At 39.3% G+C, this 18,381-nt stretch overlaps 1 protein-coding gene across 1 annotated transcript in view; it reads right to left on the minus strand.

Moving 5' to 3' along the window:
* Nucleotides 1-18,381, minus strand: part of MAD1L1 (MAD1 mitotic arrest deficient like 1) — a 393,552-nt gene that overhangs the window by 373,954 nt on the left and 1,217 nt on the right. The window contains exons 2-9 of the mRNA XM_009286395.1: nucleotides 16,938-17,091; nucleotides 15,500-15,640; nucleotides 13,537-13,716; nucleotides 12,008-12,132; nucleotides 11,241-11,322; nucleotides 9,896-10,026; nucleotides 8,558-8,672; nucleotides 7,565-7,626 (exon numbers count right to left, since the gene is read on the minus strand). Coding sequence (XP_009284670.1) covers nucleotides 7,565-7,626; nucleotides 8,558-8,672; nucleotides 9,896-10,026; nucleotides 11,241-11,322; nucleotides 12,008-12,132; nucleotides 13,537-13,716; nucleotides 15,500-15,640; nucleotides 16,938-17,087 — 986 coding nt within the window. The 5' untranslated portion in view covers nucleotides 17,088-17,091. The remainder of the gene's footprint in view (nucleotides 1-7,564; nucleotides 7,627-8,557; nucleotides 8,673-9,895; nucleotides 10,027-11,240; nucleotides 11,323-12,007; nucleotides 12,133-13,536; nucleotides 13,717-15,499; nucleotides 15,641-16,937; nucleotides 17,092-18,381) is intronic.

Consider the following 18,381-nt stretch of genomic DNA (forward strand, 5'->3'; position numbering starts at 1 on the left):
ATCCCTGGAGGTATTTAAAAGACGAGTAGATGAGGCACTTAGGGACATGGTTTAGTGGGCATGGTGGTGTTGGGTCGACGGTTGGACTCGATGATCTTAGAGGTCTTTTCCAACCTTAATGATTCTATGATTCTAATATCGGATAGGAAAATATGGCAGGAAGCTTTGCCCAGCATTTTAGTGAAGTACTGGCAGGAACAGACCTACAATATTTTAAGAAATCTATGGAAAGAGGCGCAGGATGGTTGCCATATTAAAATTAAGTGGATCAACTCCATAAGAATGGGAGAAGACTAAACTCTGGCTAAAGCACATATTTGACATCAGGCTTCCAAACAACACATTTAAATACATTACTCCCAACACCCAAACATGGCCTGAAGTCCCCCAAAAATGCATTCTGACTACTCTGAAAACTGGAGCTTCAGATTTTGAGACGACAAAGGAACATTTTCTCCCCACCAGGCACAAAAAGCATTCTGTCAAGGAAAGCTAAAACCTAAGGCACTGCAGAAAGTGAAGAATAATATACATTTTAACATAAGAGAACAGGATAATGAAGAACAGAAGAGCTTAGACCAATACTCCAGCATATGCTGCATGTCACATTCAATAGGTGACAGCTTCCTCCAAGACTTCTCTATGTAAAGAACGGTGGCTTCAATACATATACAATAATTGTAAGACAACCACAATTAATTTTCTCTTGGAACTTCTACCTCACTCTCTAAAGACAAAGATCCCCTTTGGAACTCTTCAGGCACTTCTCCCTCAAGAAGATTTTAAATGCTTCTAAAGCAATGCTTTCATCTTTTACACAAAGTCCTAAAAAGCATGTAACCTTTCTAAATGAACACAATGATTATCCTCATCATCCCTTCCAACCCTGGCTGCTCATTGCCACTTCTTCTGCCCTGCTTTGGAACAGCACAAGTATTTATGCACCCACACAGTAAACCTGATGAGGGAAGCGATCTGGCTGAAAGCTGTTTTCCATTCTAGATTACTTTTTGCTATGCAGGACCACCTCTTTCAGCTGTAGTGCTCACAGAACCATAAGGTATCAGGTGGGAACAGAACATTTCCACACAGACACTTGAGTCAGAAGCCCCACGTGACAGGAATGGCAGAACTACTCTAAGTTGAGACTAACTTGTCCTGGCAGAACTATGCAAGAGAAATTCACACGACATTAATCCCTGTGCAGAAGCCAGCAGAAAGCCCTGTTTTGAGGGATTTTGCGGAATATTAGTGACCTGCATACATCGGCTGTCTTCACAGAGTGAATTCTTTAACATTTATCAAACCTTCAGCTTCAGTGGAAGGCAAATTTTTTGATGACAAAATTAAGCTCTTAAAAGTAACTAAAATGTAGTATTGTGTCTATACAGGACAACAGCAGATAATCTTTCCGTGAGGTAAGCTGAGACCTCATAACTATAGAAGTTTCTCTAATAAGCATAGCTTCTTTTTTTGTTTTGGTTTTTGTTGTTTGTTTGTCAGGGGGGTTTAATTAGTGTTTCCCCTTACATAGTATTTATCTCCCTTTTTGGTGCCCTGGGAATTCCCACTGTGATGAGACAGCTTGTTTTACACTGGGTATCTTGTAAACAGCAGTCATGCAATTTTCAGTATGTTCACAGATCATAAATTACAATTATTTACATAAAACTTAGATGTACAAAATGAAGTTTCAATATCCTCATACTATGCTAATTCTAATTTTCTTCTCCAATTAGGGACTTAGCTCTAAAGTAGGGGGCCACCATTAGCCAACCCAGAAAAACCCACCCCCTCACCCCCCCAAACATAGAAATTAGCATTTAAGTTCAGGTCAGTGGTACAGTTACAGACAGCAGACAGCAAACACTTTTAATCAGATCGATTTCTTGCTTGGTGACAAAAGACCAGAGGGCTACAATAGGCTACTCCAATAAAAATATCTGCTCAACTATGGAGCGATCATGCCAGAATTATGGCATTACTGGAACTAGCAACAGTAACCCCCAGTCTTGTCTTGATTGGTTGCAGTTAATTAAGTATCCAGAAATTCATATGAGCAATTCAAATTATTTCAACATGCACTGCTTTGTGTATCTGTCAACAGATTTTTTTTTTTTTTTTTAAACCAGTAACCACTTATTCATAACGGACATTCAGAGAAAGGTAAATTACTACCTTGTAAGAAAGGAGAAGATTATGAGCTTCATTCACTACTGCAAAGATATTCAATGCCTTGGATGGAAGAGAGTGCAGAGTAGCTAAGCATAGTTAATCAAGATTCAAAAAGGAAAGTAGAGAACGCCAATATTCTCCCTTCTCTTCTATTCACTGAAAAAAAAGAGCACTAATCCACCACTAAATGCAGAATCAAGAAATCTGATTCCCTTTTCCCTCCCTCTCTCCTCCCTTCCCCCCCAACTCCAAAAGCAGAATCTGCATAGAAGGACTTCCCGTACTGAGTGTAGCACCTGTGTAATTACAAATTACAACTGTGCTAACCACTGTACTAAATAGAGATGCTTGCCACTTAATTAAACCCTTTCTTAGAGAGGAAATGCATACACATTCACACTATCTCCTCTTCTCAATTGGTCTCAGACATTGCAGGAAGCTAGTCCCCAAGATTTGTCAGCCAGCCAGCCCGCAGATGTTTCAGAAAGAAAAACAGGTCAGCATTAACAGGTTCATGTCTTTGGCTCTAGGCAACAGGTCAGCAGATCAGTGTCTGCTGTCTGCAGCTGGCAGGCTCCACCAAGTGAAAATGGTCCTTAAGCATTGGCCTGAATTCCTGTCAAATCTGCACTTCTCTTTACAGGCCTGGACAGCAAGCATGCGAAACAGCTATAGCAGCTTAATGTGATATCATCACTGAAGCCAACTAAATCTACCCTTGCAAACTGAAGCACGACTAGAGGTACTCTCCAAACCCATGCTTCATTAAACCTAAGAGTCCCTGCACATCAGCCTTACACCGTCAGCATCAGGGGGTTAACACCTGCCTTCCAATATAACCGCAATTAGATGCAACTCAAGAACATCCAAGACCATGACTGGAGCCTCTGAGCGACACAGAAGAGTCCAAGCACACTGCTTTTCTTTCTGATACATCAGCCTCACCTTTAACTTCCATACTGTATTCCGTGGCCCTTCAGAAAAGGGCAGCTGATCTCTCCATTGCTTCCCTGCGGTGGGCATGGAAAAAAGGAATATGATTCTGAAAAGTAGTATGAACAAAATCTTTTGCTTTATCTTCCACACACAAACACCGAGCCTGAGTTGACAGTACGATTTGCAACAGAATATGGTGCCCTACTTAAGGGCATAGGTCATTATCAACGTATTTGATCGCCTTCTAATCCTTGATTACTCTAACATCAAAAATCTATCACTGATATAAAATAATTCTGCTGTGTATACAAAGATCTTTGAGCTCAGCAGGTGAAAAATCTAAAAACTTCATATAGTCACTGCTTCCAATTAAAAACCCCCAAACAAAAAACCCCGAATAAACAAAACAAAAAAACCTAAAAGCCACAAACACCACATCATACATTACTATTTATTCTCTCAAAAAAAAAAAAAATGCTTGGACTAAAACTCCTCCAAAGGTGTTGCTTGTGGTCCACCTGTCAGCCTTCACAAATTTGCTAATTTTTCAGCAAAACTTCAACCTTTCAAAACTTGCAATCTTCTGCCACTTATGGATAAATACAAAGACAAATTTAGCATTAACCCTTGTCAGCTGCTATCAATGGCTATCAGTATCTGACTTACTAACCACCTCATCTTTAAAACATACATCCTGGAGTACAGAATGATGCAAAATGATGTGCATCAGGCATCTGTTTATGGATAGCAAAATCACCTGGCTAATTCATTAGAGGACAAAGGCAATACCAGCCAAACATAGACAAGCAGCAGCAAAAAAGGCTTATTTAGATTAAAAGCTCACAGAACAAGAACCTTCTTTTTTTATTTGGGTATCTTCTACTTGCCTCAGAAGGAAAAGTCAGAACAATAACAGTGCTGCTCTAGAGGATGCAATTCTAATGCTTGGGGTGGGGAGAAAAGAACCAGGCTTTGAAGAACTCCTATTAAACAAGACAAAATGAAGAACATGTGGCGTAAGTATGAAGTTTACAGAGTTGGTTGGAAAAATGCTCTATACTGTATGCCACCAGAGAAATATGCACAAAGCCTTTTCATACCAAGTTACTACCTTAAGTACTGGGCAAAGAGACAGTGCTTGCACGCATGTAGCATTAAACAGATTTTAAAAGATTTGATAGCAACAATGAACAATTTTCCTTAGACTAGCTGACCCTTCTTAAGGTGCCCAGCTGATGGTTTTTACATCAGACTGAGCCTGCCAGGCTGGAGCAGAAACCCATTTTCTCCAGCAGCAGGACAAAGGATGCCATCTTGTGGATGGTTTTGCATACTGTCATCCAAATAAAGCACTCGCCTTCTCTCGCACACAACCTTCCAGAAATATTTTTCTGTTAAAATACATGTTGTTTAATGGCAGTCAAGAAACTACCTGGAAAATATCTCTAAGCTAACAGTCCAACTCTGAAAAAACAACCAAGTCTGTCATGATTAACGTGGTTCTTCAGTGAAGATGCTCAACAACTCAACTACACAAATACTGGATTGTGAAGAAATACAAACTACGTAAGCACATCCCGGAGAGACAGAGTACAAGCAGCTTGTTTTCTCAACACAACTCTCTCCTAATAACAAAGTCCTACAATAGCCATACATGAATATCCTTCTCAAAGACAGTAAACTCCAAAATAAATAAGACTTTCTACTCACAAAGCAAGAATTTCAAAATTTAGTGTTTTTTCTGTTTACAGTTGAAACCAAATCCTACAGCAGGAATATCAAGTCAGAGCAACACATGACAAATATATGAAAATCCCTGGCAGCACAACAGTAACATACAAAAAAGACCTACAAGACAAAATTACATCCACGATAAAAGACAGAGCCAACTATACCAGAAAGTAGTCAGTAAGAAGATCAAGATATCAAAAGGACATATAATTGAACACAAAAAAGATTATGTAGATTCATAATGTGTATAGATGAACCATACATAACTATGGTGTGTATTATTTTATTATCTGGGTATTGTGTAGCTTACAAGTATATTATATAACATTTGTATAAGGCAGGTGTAATTCCAAGGGCAAATTCTGGAAAGAGCACTGCACAACTGCAATGCAAACACACCAACATGCTCCAGAGCTAAAGCTGTCTTTGTTTCCATAGTTTATGAGAGCAAGAGGAAAACCCAGGAGCTTACAAGTGGAATCCAGAACTAGCAAACATAAGATTAGCCTTTGAGTAAACTGTTAATGAAATTGTTTTCCCCCCAAAAGGTGAAGCACTAGAAACACTTAGCTTTTTCATTGTTACCTAAAAGAGACCAGTACTAAAAACAGTAGGATTACCACTACACTCCTAAAAGCTGCACCTCCTTTCCAAGTATTATTACATAAAATTACACTGGAAGGTCTGATCATAAGCCAATCTGACAAAAAACCTGCTAGGACCAGGCAATCAGTGAACAGAAACCACCGAGAGCAGACACAGAACAAGCCCTGTGGAAGTGCTGGAGGAAATGAAAAACCATCCTCTCCTAAAACGCCACACGCTGTACGTGCTTCCCTTACGTTCTCTGTACCAATGAAGAATGTGGTAAGAAAATATGAGAAATCCTAATGCATTCCCTTTTTCCTTGCTTATCTAGTTATTAGCAAACAGCACATTGCTCTGGCTCTTTGGGACAACCATCCAACTTGTTCTTATTTTCTTCTACTATGAGATGGGCAATTACCTCTTCTCAAACTTTCACCAACAGCATACTCCAGGAATGTAACTAGGACAATGATCTTTCATCATCTTCATAACCCTGACCAAAAATTAACATATTCATGCTGTAAGAAGTCTGAGCAACAATAAAAAAAAAAAAAACAAAAAACAGGGAGGGGGAAATCATCCAGTTCCACTTGCTACAATTGCATGCAAAAGATGGTTTTTCTCAAGAGCAATTCCCTTTTCTGTATGAGAAGATGCCATTAATAGCACTAAACAATATGGCCCAATCAAAAACCTAACACTTTACAGGGAATATTCTGATTTTAAATGAAGGAGTTATTAGACTTCAACAGGCAGAATCACTTGGTTCCATTTCTCTCACACTGTGAAATTACCTCATTAAACCTTTAACAGCTTGACGTAAGTAAAAAGCTTTTACTCCACTGTCTGACAGAACGGGTTTTGTGAAAAGGATTCATACTATTTCTGTCCATTCCTTGCCATAGGAGATTTAGCACAATTCTAACTTCGTCTAAATGTATGTATCCTCAGCAGATGCAAGAGAGAATCTCAAGCATGCTACCTACTAGCATGCCTCTAGAAAAGGGTTCATAATCCTCATTAAACAGAAAACACTGAGAAAATTAAGGGGGCTTTACCAAGTAGAACACAAGTATCTTTTACATGAAGCAGTAATGTGCCCAAACCATACGTGCATATCCGAACACTCCTACTTCCAAACAATCCCAGCAGTGTACAGATATAGCTCTGTTGTTGGGCACGTGTAATGAATGGAATAAAGAAACAACTGGTGAAATTAGGTTCTGCGGTTCATGTTGGCAGCTCAGGCCTTGATCCAATATGAAAGGTCATCTGTATTATAATGCTTATATCAAGACAGTTATGTACAAAGAAACATCTCTCCTTCTAGGTAACAACAATGCAAATATTTAGAGAAAATAAAGCTGTGCTGAAACATATGACACACAAAAGCATCATAGCTACACAGAAAATCTGCAGCAGCAGAAGTAAATGATCAGAAGATGCACCGTTTCCAGCCCCTCTTTATACCACATACATACCAGAGACCTTAAAAAATCTGGTTCAGTGCTCCAGATGTCAGAAAGAGTTGTTAAGTAACAGTACACAAAGAGACTAGCTGGTGTTACAAAACACCATTGGGGGGTGGGGTTTTTACCCCCCCTTTTATAAGAAACTGAGTTTATTCCATTGTTCTTGTTAGACAAAATAATTAGGTTAAACAACTGTTCTTCAGCTGCTTTAGGGAAGAAAATTCACAACAACATGATTTGGCAATTTATTTTGATATCTAGATTTCAAAGAAATCATATTTACAACAATTTGTCACAAGTAAAATACATTCTCTTCTCTGAACATACCCTAAAATTCTTAAACGTTCACTTATTAAGCTAGCAGAATCTCTAACTAAACATGAATGTAGCTATATGCAAGAAGTTCAAAGAACTCAAAATTGAACCTCAGCCTCAGAGACATTGGTCAAGCTGACTTAGTGAAAAAACATCTGTTAGTTCCCAAAGATACTTTATAACAGTGTGTATCTTACGGTTCTTCTCATATATAATAAAAGGTACTGGAAGAGCTTCCACATGAAGAAGAGATAGCAAGAAAGCATGACACTTCAGAGATCAGATGATTAAGAGGAAATTAAAGTGGTTTAAAAGTTTTACCTCCCTCCACAGCTGTGAGCACATACCTGATATTCAAGCCAGTGCTCTGGTCCAGTTTCTCCCAGCTTTTTAATTTTCCCAGAAGCTTCTAAAGTAGAGATCAAAAGAAGAGTTAGAGACACAGACGAATGTTCTAACCGCTCATTTTCCACACAGTTTTCTCATAATCCTCTATTCAAAGTCAGTGTCTTTCCTTTTCCTCCTGTGGATTTCATTATCTTCTTATCTAGCACTTTTGGTTTGTCATTCTCCAGCCCTCACAAACATTTTCCCCGTCACCACAGCTCTATGACACACAGAACCCATGTTACACTTCAGCACTATAGATCATCTAACCCTGTGAGCTACCATCACTGTACTAGACCTTGGTAGACTAGACTCTTGACAGTGGAGAAGAAAACAAGCTGTATTCTCAACACTGGTTCCGTAGCAGCTGAAGTGCCCATTTCTCCTCTTCCAGTTTCTCCTATAGCTTTTTACTTTCAGTCAATACCAGATAGTATTATCTAAACCTGATCTAAACCAGTATAGTTCTGCAGATCAACAAGTTTACACAATTAGGTTAATCTCTTGACAACTTGCCATATGCTTGATATACAGCGGGATGGAAGCAAGACAATTTTATTCATCTGAGACCACATTCTGGCCCTGCTAGCATTGGCAGTAATCCAAGTGTGTATCGAGGTTCTTACCACACGCCTGTTAGGCAACACCATGTCTGGGCAGAGCTTAACACCAAAAAAAGCATTTCCAGTAGAAGAAAGGTAAAAGAGAAACAGCAAGGCCAAAAAAGACACTATGATGAGATTGTTCTTCACACAAAATCTCCAGCTGAATAGTAGATATCCTTTTGCCTTTTTCACATTCGTTACCATAGCTCCCCTCGTGCTGACATTTAAGTTTGGGAATGCCTAGTTCAAATCCATTAATGAAAACAGGTATCGTATTTCAACTAACACCAACAGGTAACAAAGGAAACCCCTATTCTGCACATCCACCAAATGTTCCTAGCTGCTCACCTCGTTTTCCAATTCAACGGTCACTAGCTGTGCTTGGACTTTCTCATAGCGTTCCAGTTTTCTTTGGAGACCTTCTACTTCCTCTTTAAGCAATCCATTGTTTTCTTTCATTTCCCTATGGTGAAAGAGAGACAACGATTAAAGAGCCATGCAACTCAATTCACTCTCACAAACCTCCAGATACACGTGGAATTACAGGGGAATCGTATGACATTGAACAGACATTATGACATTCAACTGACTCACTTCTATAACCTTCACTGCAAAGTCACTGCTACAAAAATAATGCAGCTTTATTGAACTGATTTTTTTCTACTCTAAGTGCCATCCTAATTATGTCCAAACAACCTGAAGTTTTGTATCTGCTTTACTGATTGGCAAAGCAGCAGGAAGGGTACCAAAAGACTCCCAACTCTGATCTTCAGTCAGGCTGAATGCAGGGTTGGAACACAGCAAGCGGTAGACACTCAAGCAAGCATTGAGACTGCTTGTTTTTACTTTAATAGAGGTGTGCAAGGGTGAGATAAAACTGTTTTTAAAGAAATTACCTTTAATCTGTTGATATCATGTTTCTGTGCACAAAAACCAAGCATGAGAAAAGATTCCAAGATAAACAATTTGAAGTGATAATGAAACAATAACAAGAACAAAGCCAAGGGAAATTACTTAATTTTAGAGTAAGAAAAAGCCAGCAAGATCACTTGTGTAATTTAGGCTTTTTTTTCTTTTTTTTTTTAAAGATGCACTGAAACATGGAAATTAAGTTTACTCTAAAAAAAAAAATCTTTAAGGCAAGTTATTTCATAGTGCACAGGAATTTAATTTTTCAAATTAATTGCCACTTCAGAGACACAGAAACCAAGGGCTATATCAGAGTGCTTTAGAAATTTAAACAAAATACTTTCCAAACATTATGCTGGAACAACAGGCCTTTAAAATAGCCGTAACAATAACTAAGCAAAAACAGTTATTAAAGAAATGTTCAGCTGTCTCTTCTCTCTACAGGGATTTCTTTCCCAAAGCTGTATAGAGTTCATCACTATCTTTAAACATTGAATTTTGTTCTAACAGATATCACCATCCAGAACGATCAATGCGCATTCTGTGAGGCACTCGCTGTGTTCAGGAAAATTACCCAGATCTTGTCAAATCCTCTCATCTAGTAACCATCACAACACTGCTCAATTCATATGCAGTATTTATATGAAATATTTAAACTTCCTCTAAAGTTTCCAGTATGGAAGCCCAATAGAGGGATTTGAAAGTGCATATAGTGCAATTGTAGCAGGTACAGAAGAACACAAGATAACTCTCTCAACAACTGAACCCATCTTTCACCTGAAGTAGGCATTTTCCTCCCTGAGTTGGCGCAACTCCCGCTCCATTTTTGGGAAACGGGCCAGTTCTGCCTTCATGTTCTTGACAATTAGAGCATCATGTTCTTGCTGGGAGAACTTCTGTTCCAGATCCTGGAAAACATGGGATGACAAGAGGACAGCAATGATTAACTTGGAACCCATAAGAGCTACTTCTCCATTGTACTTTTTAAACTCAAATCAATGACTTGAATGAAGTTGGAAGGAAACTCAGGAGGTCATCTGGTCCAATCCATTGCTCAAAGTAGGGATGACTCTTGTTCCACTTGTAACACCTGGGCTGGCCTCTTCTCTACACCTGTTTACCCTAAGTTTGTAACAAAAAAAGATCTCTGCTAATCATTAAAAGGACCTTCTACTGACTAAAACAAATCTTTGATTTTCTTGTCCTCTATCCCTCTGTCAATGAAGTGTAGAGAGGGGCACTTGGATGGCCTGCAAGAATTAGGAATGAAAAGAAACACAACCGTGCATTTTAACATTATGGTAAATGTTGCGCTTTTTTCCTCAAAAAAAGTTTGTTTAGAGCTGTATTGCAGTCTGATATCCTGTTTCCTGACTTTTCCTTTCAATGGAGGAAGTCTCTTCTTGCGATCGCAGAACTGGCAATGAGGCTGGCTTTCAGTGTAGTTTTACTTTACAGCAACCACAGGCAATGCCACTATCAGCACCTGCGCAAACCGAAGTAACTCTCCACATCTGCCTCTCCCAGGAAGATAAGACAAGTGAAAAAGATATACTCCCACCCACCTACATGTTAATTTGAAAGGACATAAAGCATCTCTATACTCACATTTAAGTCAGTGGGGTTTTGAAAGCTTTGCAAGTAATTGCATTTTCTAAAAGAGCTAAACCCAACTCCACAGGAAGGATTTTCTGGGAAGCAGAAAAGTAACTGTAGCTGCTAGGTTCATCCTCCACCATTTGAAAAGATTGGTCTAGAAGCAATCTTTTGCAGAGCAATCTTGTGCTCTGGCACAAGATCAAACAGAGCAGCATTCCTCCAGAGCACTGCATATGGATATAAATCACCTTTCTATAGAGAAAGCATGGGTGGATTTTTTTTTCCAATCAATTGACACAACAAAGGTGAAGGGTGTCATGCTACAGCTAATTGTAGGTAGCCTGGTCCATCCAATTGAATTTAGCCAACTTCAGCTCTCGCTGGCCACCAGATCAGATTCTTATATGACAAACTAACCTTTTATTTCTGCAATAGTCATTTTTAAAAAAAAAAAACCACTGTTCTGTTCTTCCATGGAAGAAGTTAAAAACTAAAGCTTTATATAGGCCACAAAGTTTCTTACCTTAATCTTCTGTTCATATTCTGCCAGTAGGGATTGGCTTGCTTGCAATGTCTGGATTTGCTGACTAGCCTCCTGCCATTTTCTATTAGATGTAGACACAAGAGGCATTTAGCACCCAGGAATCGCGTACCAGAAACAACCTACATGCAGCAGTATCTCTGACAAACTTTTCAAACACCACTAACAAGTTATATGGTACTGTTACAGAAGATTGTCTCTCATACAGTTTCACACTCATACCATCTCCCCCTAATTTAGAGACAAAAATACCCATTTTAATAAAAAGATGCATCTTGAGAAATATCCAAAAATCAAGCTACCTTAACTCTGAAACCAACAAATATACACTCACAGTAAATAAACAGCACCTTTGAAATTGAAGAGTTGAACTTAGTAAGCAAGGAAAAACATGCTCATATCTTTCAGCTACCCCTCAACTATGATTTAAGGCTTGATATTTTTGTTCTGTTCAGTCTATAAAGTTCAGATTAGCCTTTCCCACCCACGTGCCTTCTGTTAACTCTCTACCATGAACATGAGACATCACTGAGATTTTAAGATCAAGTATTTTTTTTTTCCCAAGGTACAATTAAATTGCACCTCAGAGCTAGTTTCAAACAACGGTTATAACCTGCACATCCAGATCAAAGAACCCCTTTGAAGAGCAGAAATCAAACACTGTTGAAAGTTTTCTGAGTGACGACAGCTGCAGAAGACTGAAGTTTTGTTTGCCTTTTTCTGCCTACAGTTATTCATCCCCTGCTTACTTAAGTTGAACATCCAGCTGTTCCATCAGTTCCTGCTTCTGAGAGTCTTGGCTTGTCATCTGCATCTCTTGATTCATTATATTCCATTGCAGCTCTGATATTTTCCCTTTTAATATAGTGATTGTCTGAATTAATGGAAAGAAAGAACAAACACACAAGGCTATGACTCTCCAAGCTGGACATTATGGATGGTGATAGAGAGAAATCATATCCAACTAAAAAGTACAAACACTGAATCTAGAAACAATCCCACACTCTTGCAAACCTTCAAACCTGCAAACTCACCTCAAAAACAAAGGCAAGAGAAAATCATTTAGTTGCTTTCACCTGTCACCCAAATTGTCATTTCCATTACTTATTAAGTGGGTGACCTCAAACTGGCATGAAAAATATCAAGCTTCAAAGCTAGATGATGATAAAACACAAGTATATATATTAAATTAAAAAAATTATCCCACAACCATTCCAAATATATTTTGTCTGGGTTTCAAAATTGAAAATGTCTGGGTTTGCCTCAACCAAATACCAGAAGTATTATGCTTTCCTTAAAAGTAGAGGCCAGTGGTTTTAAAAATTTTTTTCTAAATACCTTAACTCTAAAGAAAAACTCACAGGTTTGTTTCAAATAGCCATTACTCAGCTCCCTTTTACAGAGAAAAAGAGAAAAATCTCAAAATATTACATATGTAAGGTGTTTTCTAGACAGAGACACATGTAGGGTTCTCATCTAGATACAGATGATATGGAAGTAAAAAGAACACAGAAATGGAGCTGCTGCATACATTTCCTGTGTGGGTTTAGTTTCTCTCACATGCCATCACTGTCTCCCTGTTTTTAATCACTGATAACTGGCACATTTTACTGTTTTATCACATAGATACATTTCCAGTGACACCTAGGCAGGAGGAAGGCTTAAGGACTTAGTGGTTGTTGATCCACAACTGGTGCAGGAAACCAAATTAAACAGAAAAGTTACAAATGAGCTAGCTGAACTTAAATAACGATATCTGAAAAGGTTGCGGGTTGAGAAGATGGTCTGTTCATCCAAAAGAACTGAAATTTTATTCATGCATTCATTCTACAGTGGAACACATAGGCATTTAAGACACTTTGGGAAGACATACTTTGTACATCACTTTGATCTCATCCACTCTACAGCTCCCCCCACTTCCCTGAACACCTTCCCATCTTATCTCCTCCATCATTTCCCCTTTCTTTACTCAATGTCATGTCACCTGACTTCTAAACCTAGATGCTGTATGTTGCCTTGCACTTTTTTCCTCCTTCTCCATATCAACCTGTCTAAGTCTCTTCTCATTGTTAATTAACACAGCAACATCTTCTGACCTGCTCACTTGTTCTAAACTTTGACAGCAAAGATGCACACTACCAGGGTTTATTAATTTCCAGATGACAAACATAGTGATTCCAACTTTTTTTTTTTTAAACCAGAAAGGGCATTTTCAATTCACAAGAACTGCAAAGTCACCTGAAGCTATGAACAGATTAAAAAATTACTCTGTTCTTACTTCATTAGCTTCAGCTAATTTGCTCTCCTTCTCTTGCAGCTTCTTACTCATTGTCTCCATGCTCTTCTTATAGGATTTGTTCATCTCCATTTGTTCTTTCAGTTTATTTTCAGCTTCTGTTTCCCTTTCCTGACATTGCTTTATGCGTGTGAGCAGCTCCTGGTTACGGTCAGCCTCTCGCTTGCAAAGGAAAAAAAAATGCAAACAGACATAAGAAGAAAGTAGCACAGAGGTGAAGCCATTTTTGTTTCTCCCGTCTCCATTCCTCATTACTGTGGTCACCAAGGCATCAATGTTACTCAGACCATAGCTTTAACCTTTGCACTAGCAAGGGCAAAAATCTTACCAGCAGCAACTCAATGTCAAGGAACTACCCAGGGCAAGGGAGCTAGAAAATTAAGAGACAGTCTTCCAAATCTCTTTGAGACATGAATATGAGAATACAGACATGGCTTCACAGGCTCCACTGCACACTCTCCAGTGGATCAAAGATGAAAACATTTGATGCTCCAATTTAAAGCTGGCCCATGCAGAGCAAATTGACTTTCAGAAACTCAGATCTCAACAGTTGGCTTAATAAGACAAACTTCCCTCTGCAACTTCTGGAAATTGTATGAGGCTATTTAATAGAAAAGAAATGGGGTTTAAGTGCACAGTATTATCAATGAATACAATGAATATTTTTGCACTCTGACAACCTTTCATACACCATTTCAGTTTATTCCCGCCACAAATTGATTAACACTTATTGAAAAAAATGTGTAGTAAATTGCTTTGCTAATCAACGCAAATCAAGACATGGATTTACACAGTAAGCAAGGATTATGCAAAGCAATGTGAGGTTCCTAAAACCTTTATCCACATGACTCAAAAAACCACAGAATCTGAGCAGGGTAATTACCACAGTGCTGGATTAGTGCTGCTCCCTTTTATTTGTAGCACTATTTCAAGGGTTTCTGTGACTGACTCAGCTACATTCCAGTTTGAACTCTTCATGGCTTAATCCCACATCACCTGACTTCAGACGAACAAGGAATTTAGTCACTGACTCGCTATTTCACAACTACGCACTAAACCCATCACCCAGAACCCTTGTAAAATACAACAAAACATGCTTATTATTTTTTAAAGATTTCTTTTTAAATAATCAGCTGCATACAAGACCTTTATTATCCTACAAAACCCACAGATCTACTACTTATTTCAGTAATGTCGTTAAGCAAACGTATATGGGCATAAAACCAGAAACCAATAAAAGCTATTAGTCCCCGAGTGAGGCTCACTGTTTTATCAGTGCAAGCTCTCTTGTGTGACAGTGCATGGTTCGCACTGCTGTCATTCCAATTAATTACAGTCACACAAACTAAATGCTTGCAACTGTGCCAGCAAAAGTTTAAATTCATCTGGGAGAAAAATGCTTAAATACCTCTGGAGAAACAAATAACAAATCCCTTTTGTTACTGCTACTCATGACAACTTCAGTGCTAAACTAACAGAATCTAGTGATGAGATCATCAGTTTGTCAAACAAACAAGGTTTTGATGTTCACGCTCTTGTGTACATTAGCAAGTTAGTGCAATGCACTGCGAGGGGATCTGTAGACCAAAACAGTTTGTGCTGGGAAGTTGACACCCACACCACCACCACATTTGCAGTAAATGCAAACGCAGTAAATGCATTCCAGAAGCATTTACTACAGATTTGCTGAAGTCTTGCTCTGAAGACAGAGTGTCCATTAGCAGTTGGAGAACACTAGGCTTGCTCCTGGACTGCATCTTTCAGTTTAGCTTCACCCAAAAAAGTCAACTACACACATTCTGAGACACACCACTGCAAACCAAAGCACGGCACGTGGGAAGTCAAGAGCATATCCCTGATCCAAACTAAAACACCAATGTACATGCACTACGTATGTTCTGACTTAGGCCTACGATATCAAGCCATCTGCAACTGTCATTCTTACCTCATAGTTTCTGGCATTGGTATTAGCTGCCTTCTCTAGCTCAATGCGAGCTCGTTTGTGGCTAAGCTCCATCTGCATCTTCTCTCGTTCCACTTGCAGGAGCTGGGATTTGGAGTGGATCTGCCCAGCTTGTTCTTCCAACTGGCCAGTTCATATGTGAAAAGGGACATTACACACCATTAACAGCACTGCAATAATATCGTTATCTCCCACCCTGTACTACTCAGATGACACCTGCATGCCATTTTACAAATTACAAGGAAACTATCACCATGTTTGTGGTACTTGTCTTCTCACACCAGCTACAGATGGGGAAACCAAGAGTTCAACAACACACTCAGAAACCCACATCAAATCAATGTTAGTTGGAAAGAAGTGAATTTCTTAATTCAGAATTTCTCATTCAATGTCTAGAGGTACTCTGACAAAATGTACTTCTCTATCTAAAAAAAGGTTAATTACGAACTCCCCAAGCCTTATAAAAGTAACAGCAGCTAACCAAGAAGCAGAGATCATGCTCCCCATGAAATTTAACTGCTGAGCAAAATAACATGTTTTTCTACTACCTGCTACAACATTATGCTTTTTTTCATTCAAATTACCTTAGAGCACAGACAATATTAATAGAATACCTCACATCTAAGCAATGTACATTCAACACATAGCTAATGAAGACTCTCTAACCAGAGAGCCTCCTCTATCTCTGTAACCAGAGACGTACTACAAACAGAAAATGCATAAATTTTTCTCAACATTCCAAATGCAAAGCAGATTTACATTAAAAAGAAAGCAAACTTATCTTATACTTAGAGACTGAAATAGAAATTATATTAAGATACAGAATACAGAAGCTTTATTCCAGCCTAATAAACAGTCCTTATGATCTAAGATGTCAACTTACTCCATGCTTTATGAGCATAGGCAGCTTAAAGGAAAAAGTCAAAAAACCCCATGTGGATATGAACAGAAGCGGACAAGAAAGCACAACTGGTTAGCACATCCGTCAGAGCCATAGCACTATGCAAGTCTCCTGTATGTGTCCAGGCAAAGAAACCTTAAGGAAGGTTGTGAAAAAAGGTAACAAATGACTTACTAGAAAAATATTAACAGATAGAAAGCTCCTTTGTTCAGCAATATGAAAACAACTTACAATTTAATTTCCTGAGCTGGTATACAGATATAACAAGCAGGGAAGAAATTCAAAGGACCTTTCTTAAATTTTTACAAAACAGAAATAAATATGTCTGACACTTTAAAAAAATGTAAAGATTCTAGAATGTTCACCAAAAGTAAACTTCCATTTTGAGCTTGCATGAATATCAATTTTTGAAAGAATGGTCAGATCTTAATGAAATCAATCCTGATTCCTGGAATCAAAAGGAGTCTACAACCACACTGAAGTGATACTGCAGGCATCACCAAGCTGAGGACACCTCACCTGCACCCTCTGCTGGTACTGAATCTGTAAAGAGCTTTGAGTCGATCCTGGTGTCGCCAGCCCAGACACCCCCTCCATACGCTGTGAAATAAAGTTGTTGAGGGATCTCAGGGTGGAGAAGACAGTGGTATTATCTTCCAAGTCCTCCATGGCTCTGGAAATATACAGAAAGTCATCAGCAAAACATTCAGAGCAACCTACAGTATACTGGCTGCTTTGCTAAAAAGAGATACGTCACTGCCCTGAGGAAGCACTGAATGCAAGGTCTTCCAATTTACAGGGTACAAAACCTGATCTGCTAGTCACTGCTGGGATCCACAGATTACTGTTGGGATCAACTTGAACCAGAAAACACTATCCAACCAAGGCTGAAGTCATAGGTCTCTGAAGTGAAAAACTGATGCAACAGAGCCTGTTCTTCCCTGAGCTTTCTACCTGAAATGGTTTGATTTTATTTAAATACATTCTCCCCTGAATCTCAGCCCATAAGCGTACAAATAAGAGCTGTCATAAATTATACAAAACTGAATTCTCCTTTCCTATATAATCAAGATAGATTCTCGGATACAAGTTAACATTGTAGGACATAAAGATCTACAGCATGTAACACTAACAAACAGCACTCAGTCTTCCTCCAAACGTTTGAGGCAGGGACGGAGAACTAATTCCATACTAGCAGCAAACTGTACCTTCTACACAACTTGATCCTGGTTTCCAAAACGCGCTTTGGAACCTAGCTTCCAGCAATGAGACTTCCCGAGTTCACAGGTCGCTTCTGTAAGTAAAACTGTGTCTCCTCGTTCACATAAAAGTTTTTGCAATCCTTCCTTCAAATTTGGAAGGGTACTAACTAAAAGGCCAAAGAAGAATCAAGCCTGGAGCTCAGAAAAGCCTGCAAGGTTTCCCAGGAGACTTCAGGAAGCCTTAAGTGAGTCCCTCTAGCGACTGCATGTCCCACAAAGCCCCAGAAGCATAGAAGAAGGTTCAGAACCAGGAAAGGTAGCCCACAACGTTCACACAGGCTTGTACCAGAGACGCAGACTTGGGGCTAACTTTCAGGCTTGTGCACTCTCAGGGTAACACAGCAGGTATTCTTTGGATTCCTATCACCGCAAAGAGGAGACCTAATAGAAGCACACTCGCAACAGATCAGCCAAAGCCCAAATGAAAACGTTTATTCAAAATAAGTACTTCAGTACCACATGCAAATAAATTCAAGCGAGACCACTGCCAACAGGTAACTGGGCTCCAGCAAGCCTCTTTCGAAATCAAGAACAGCGCTAAAAATTAAGACGACGCGTACACCCCGCCTCCCCGCTGCAGAATACCCGTTGGCAAAGGCTCCCTTGGAGGGAAGAAGGGACCCCCTGCCCTCACAACCCAGCGCCCCCCGGCAAACCCCCGAGAGCGGCCGCGGTGGGCGCAGGGCTGCTACCCCGCAGCC

This window comes from Aptenodytes forsteri, unplaced genomic scaffold, assembly GCF_000699145.1.
Source record: "Aptenodytes forsteri isolate BGI_AS27 unplaced genomic scaffold, ASM69914v1 Scaffold55, whole genome shotgun sequence".
NCBI classification, from domain to species: domain Eukaryota; kingdom Metazoa; phylum Chordata; class Aves; order Sphenisciformes; family Spheniscidae; genus Aptenodytes; species Aptenodytes forsteri.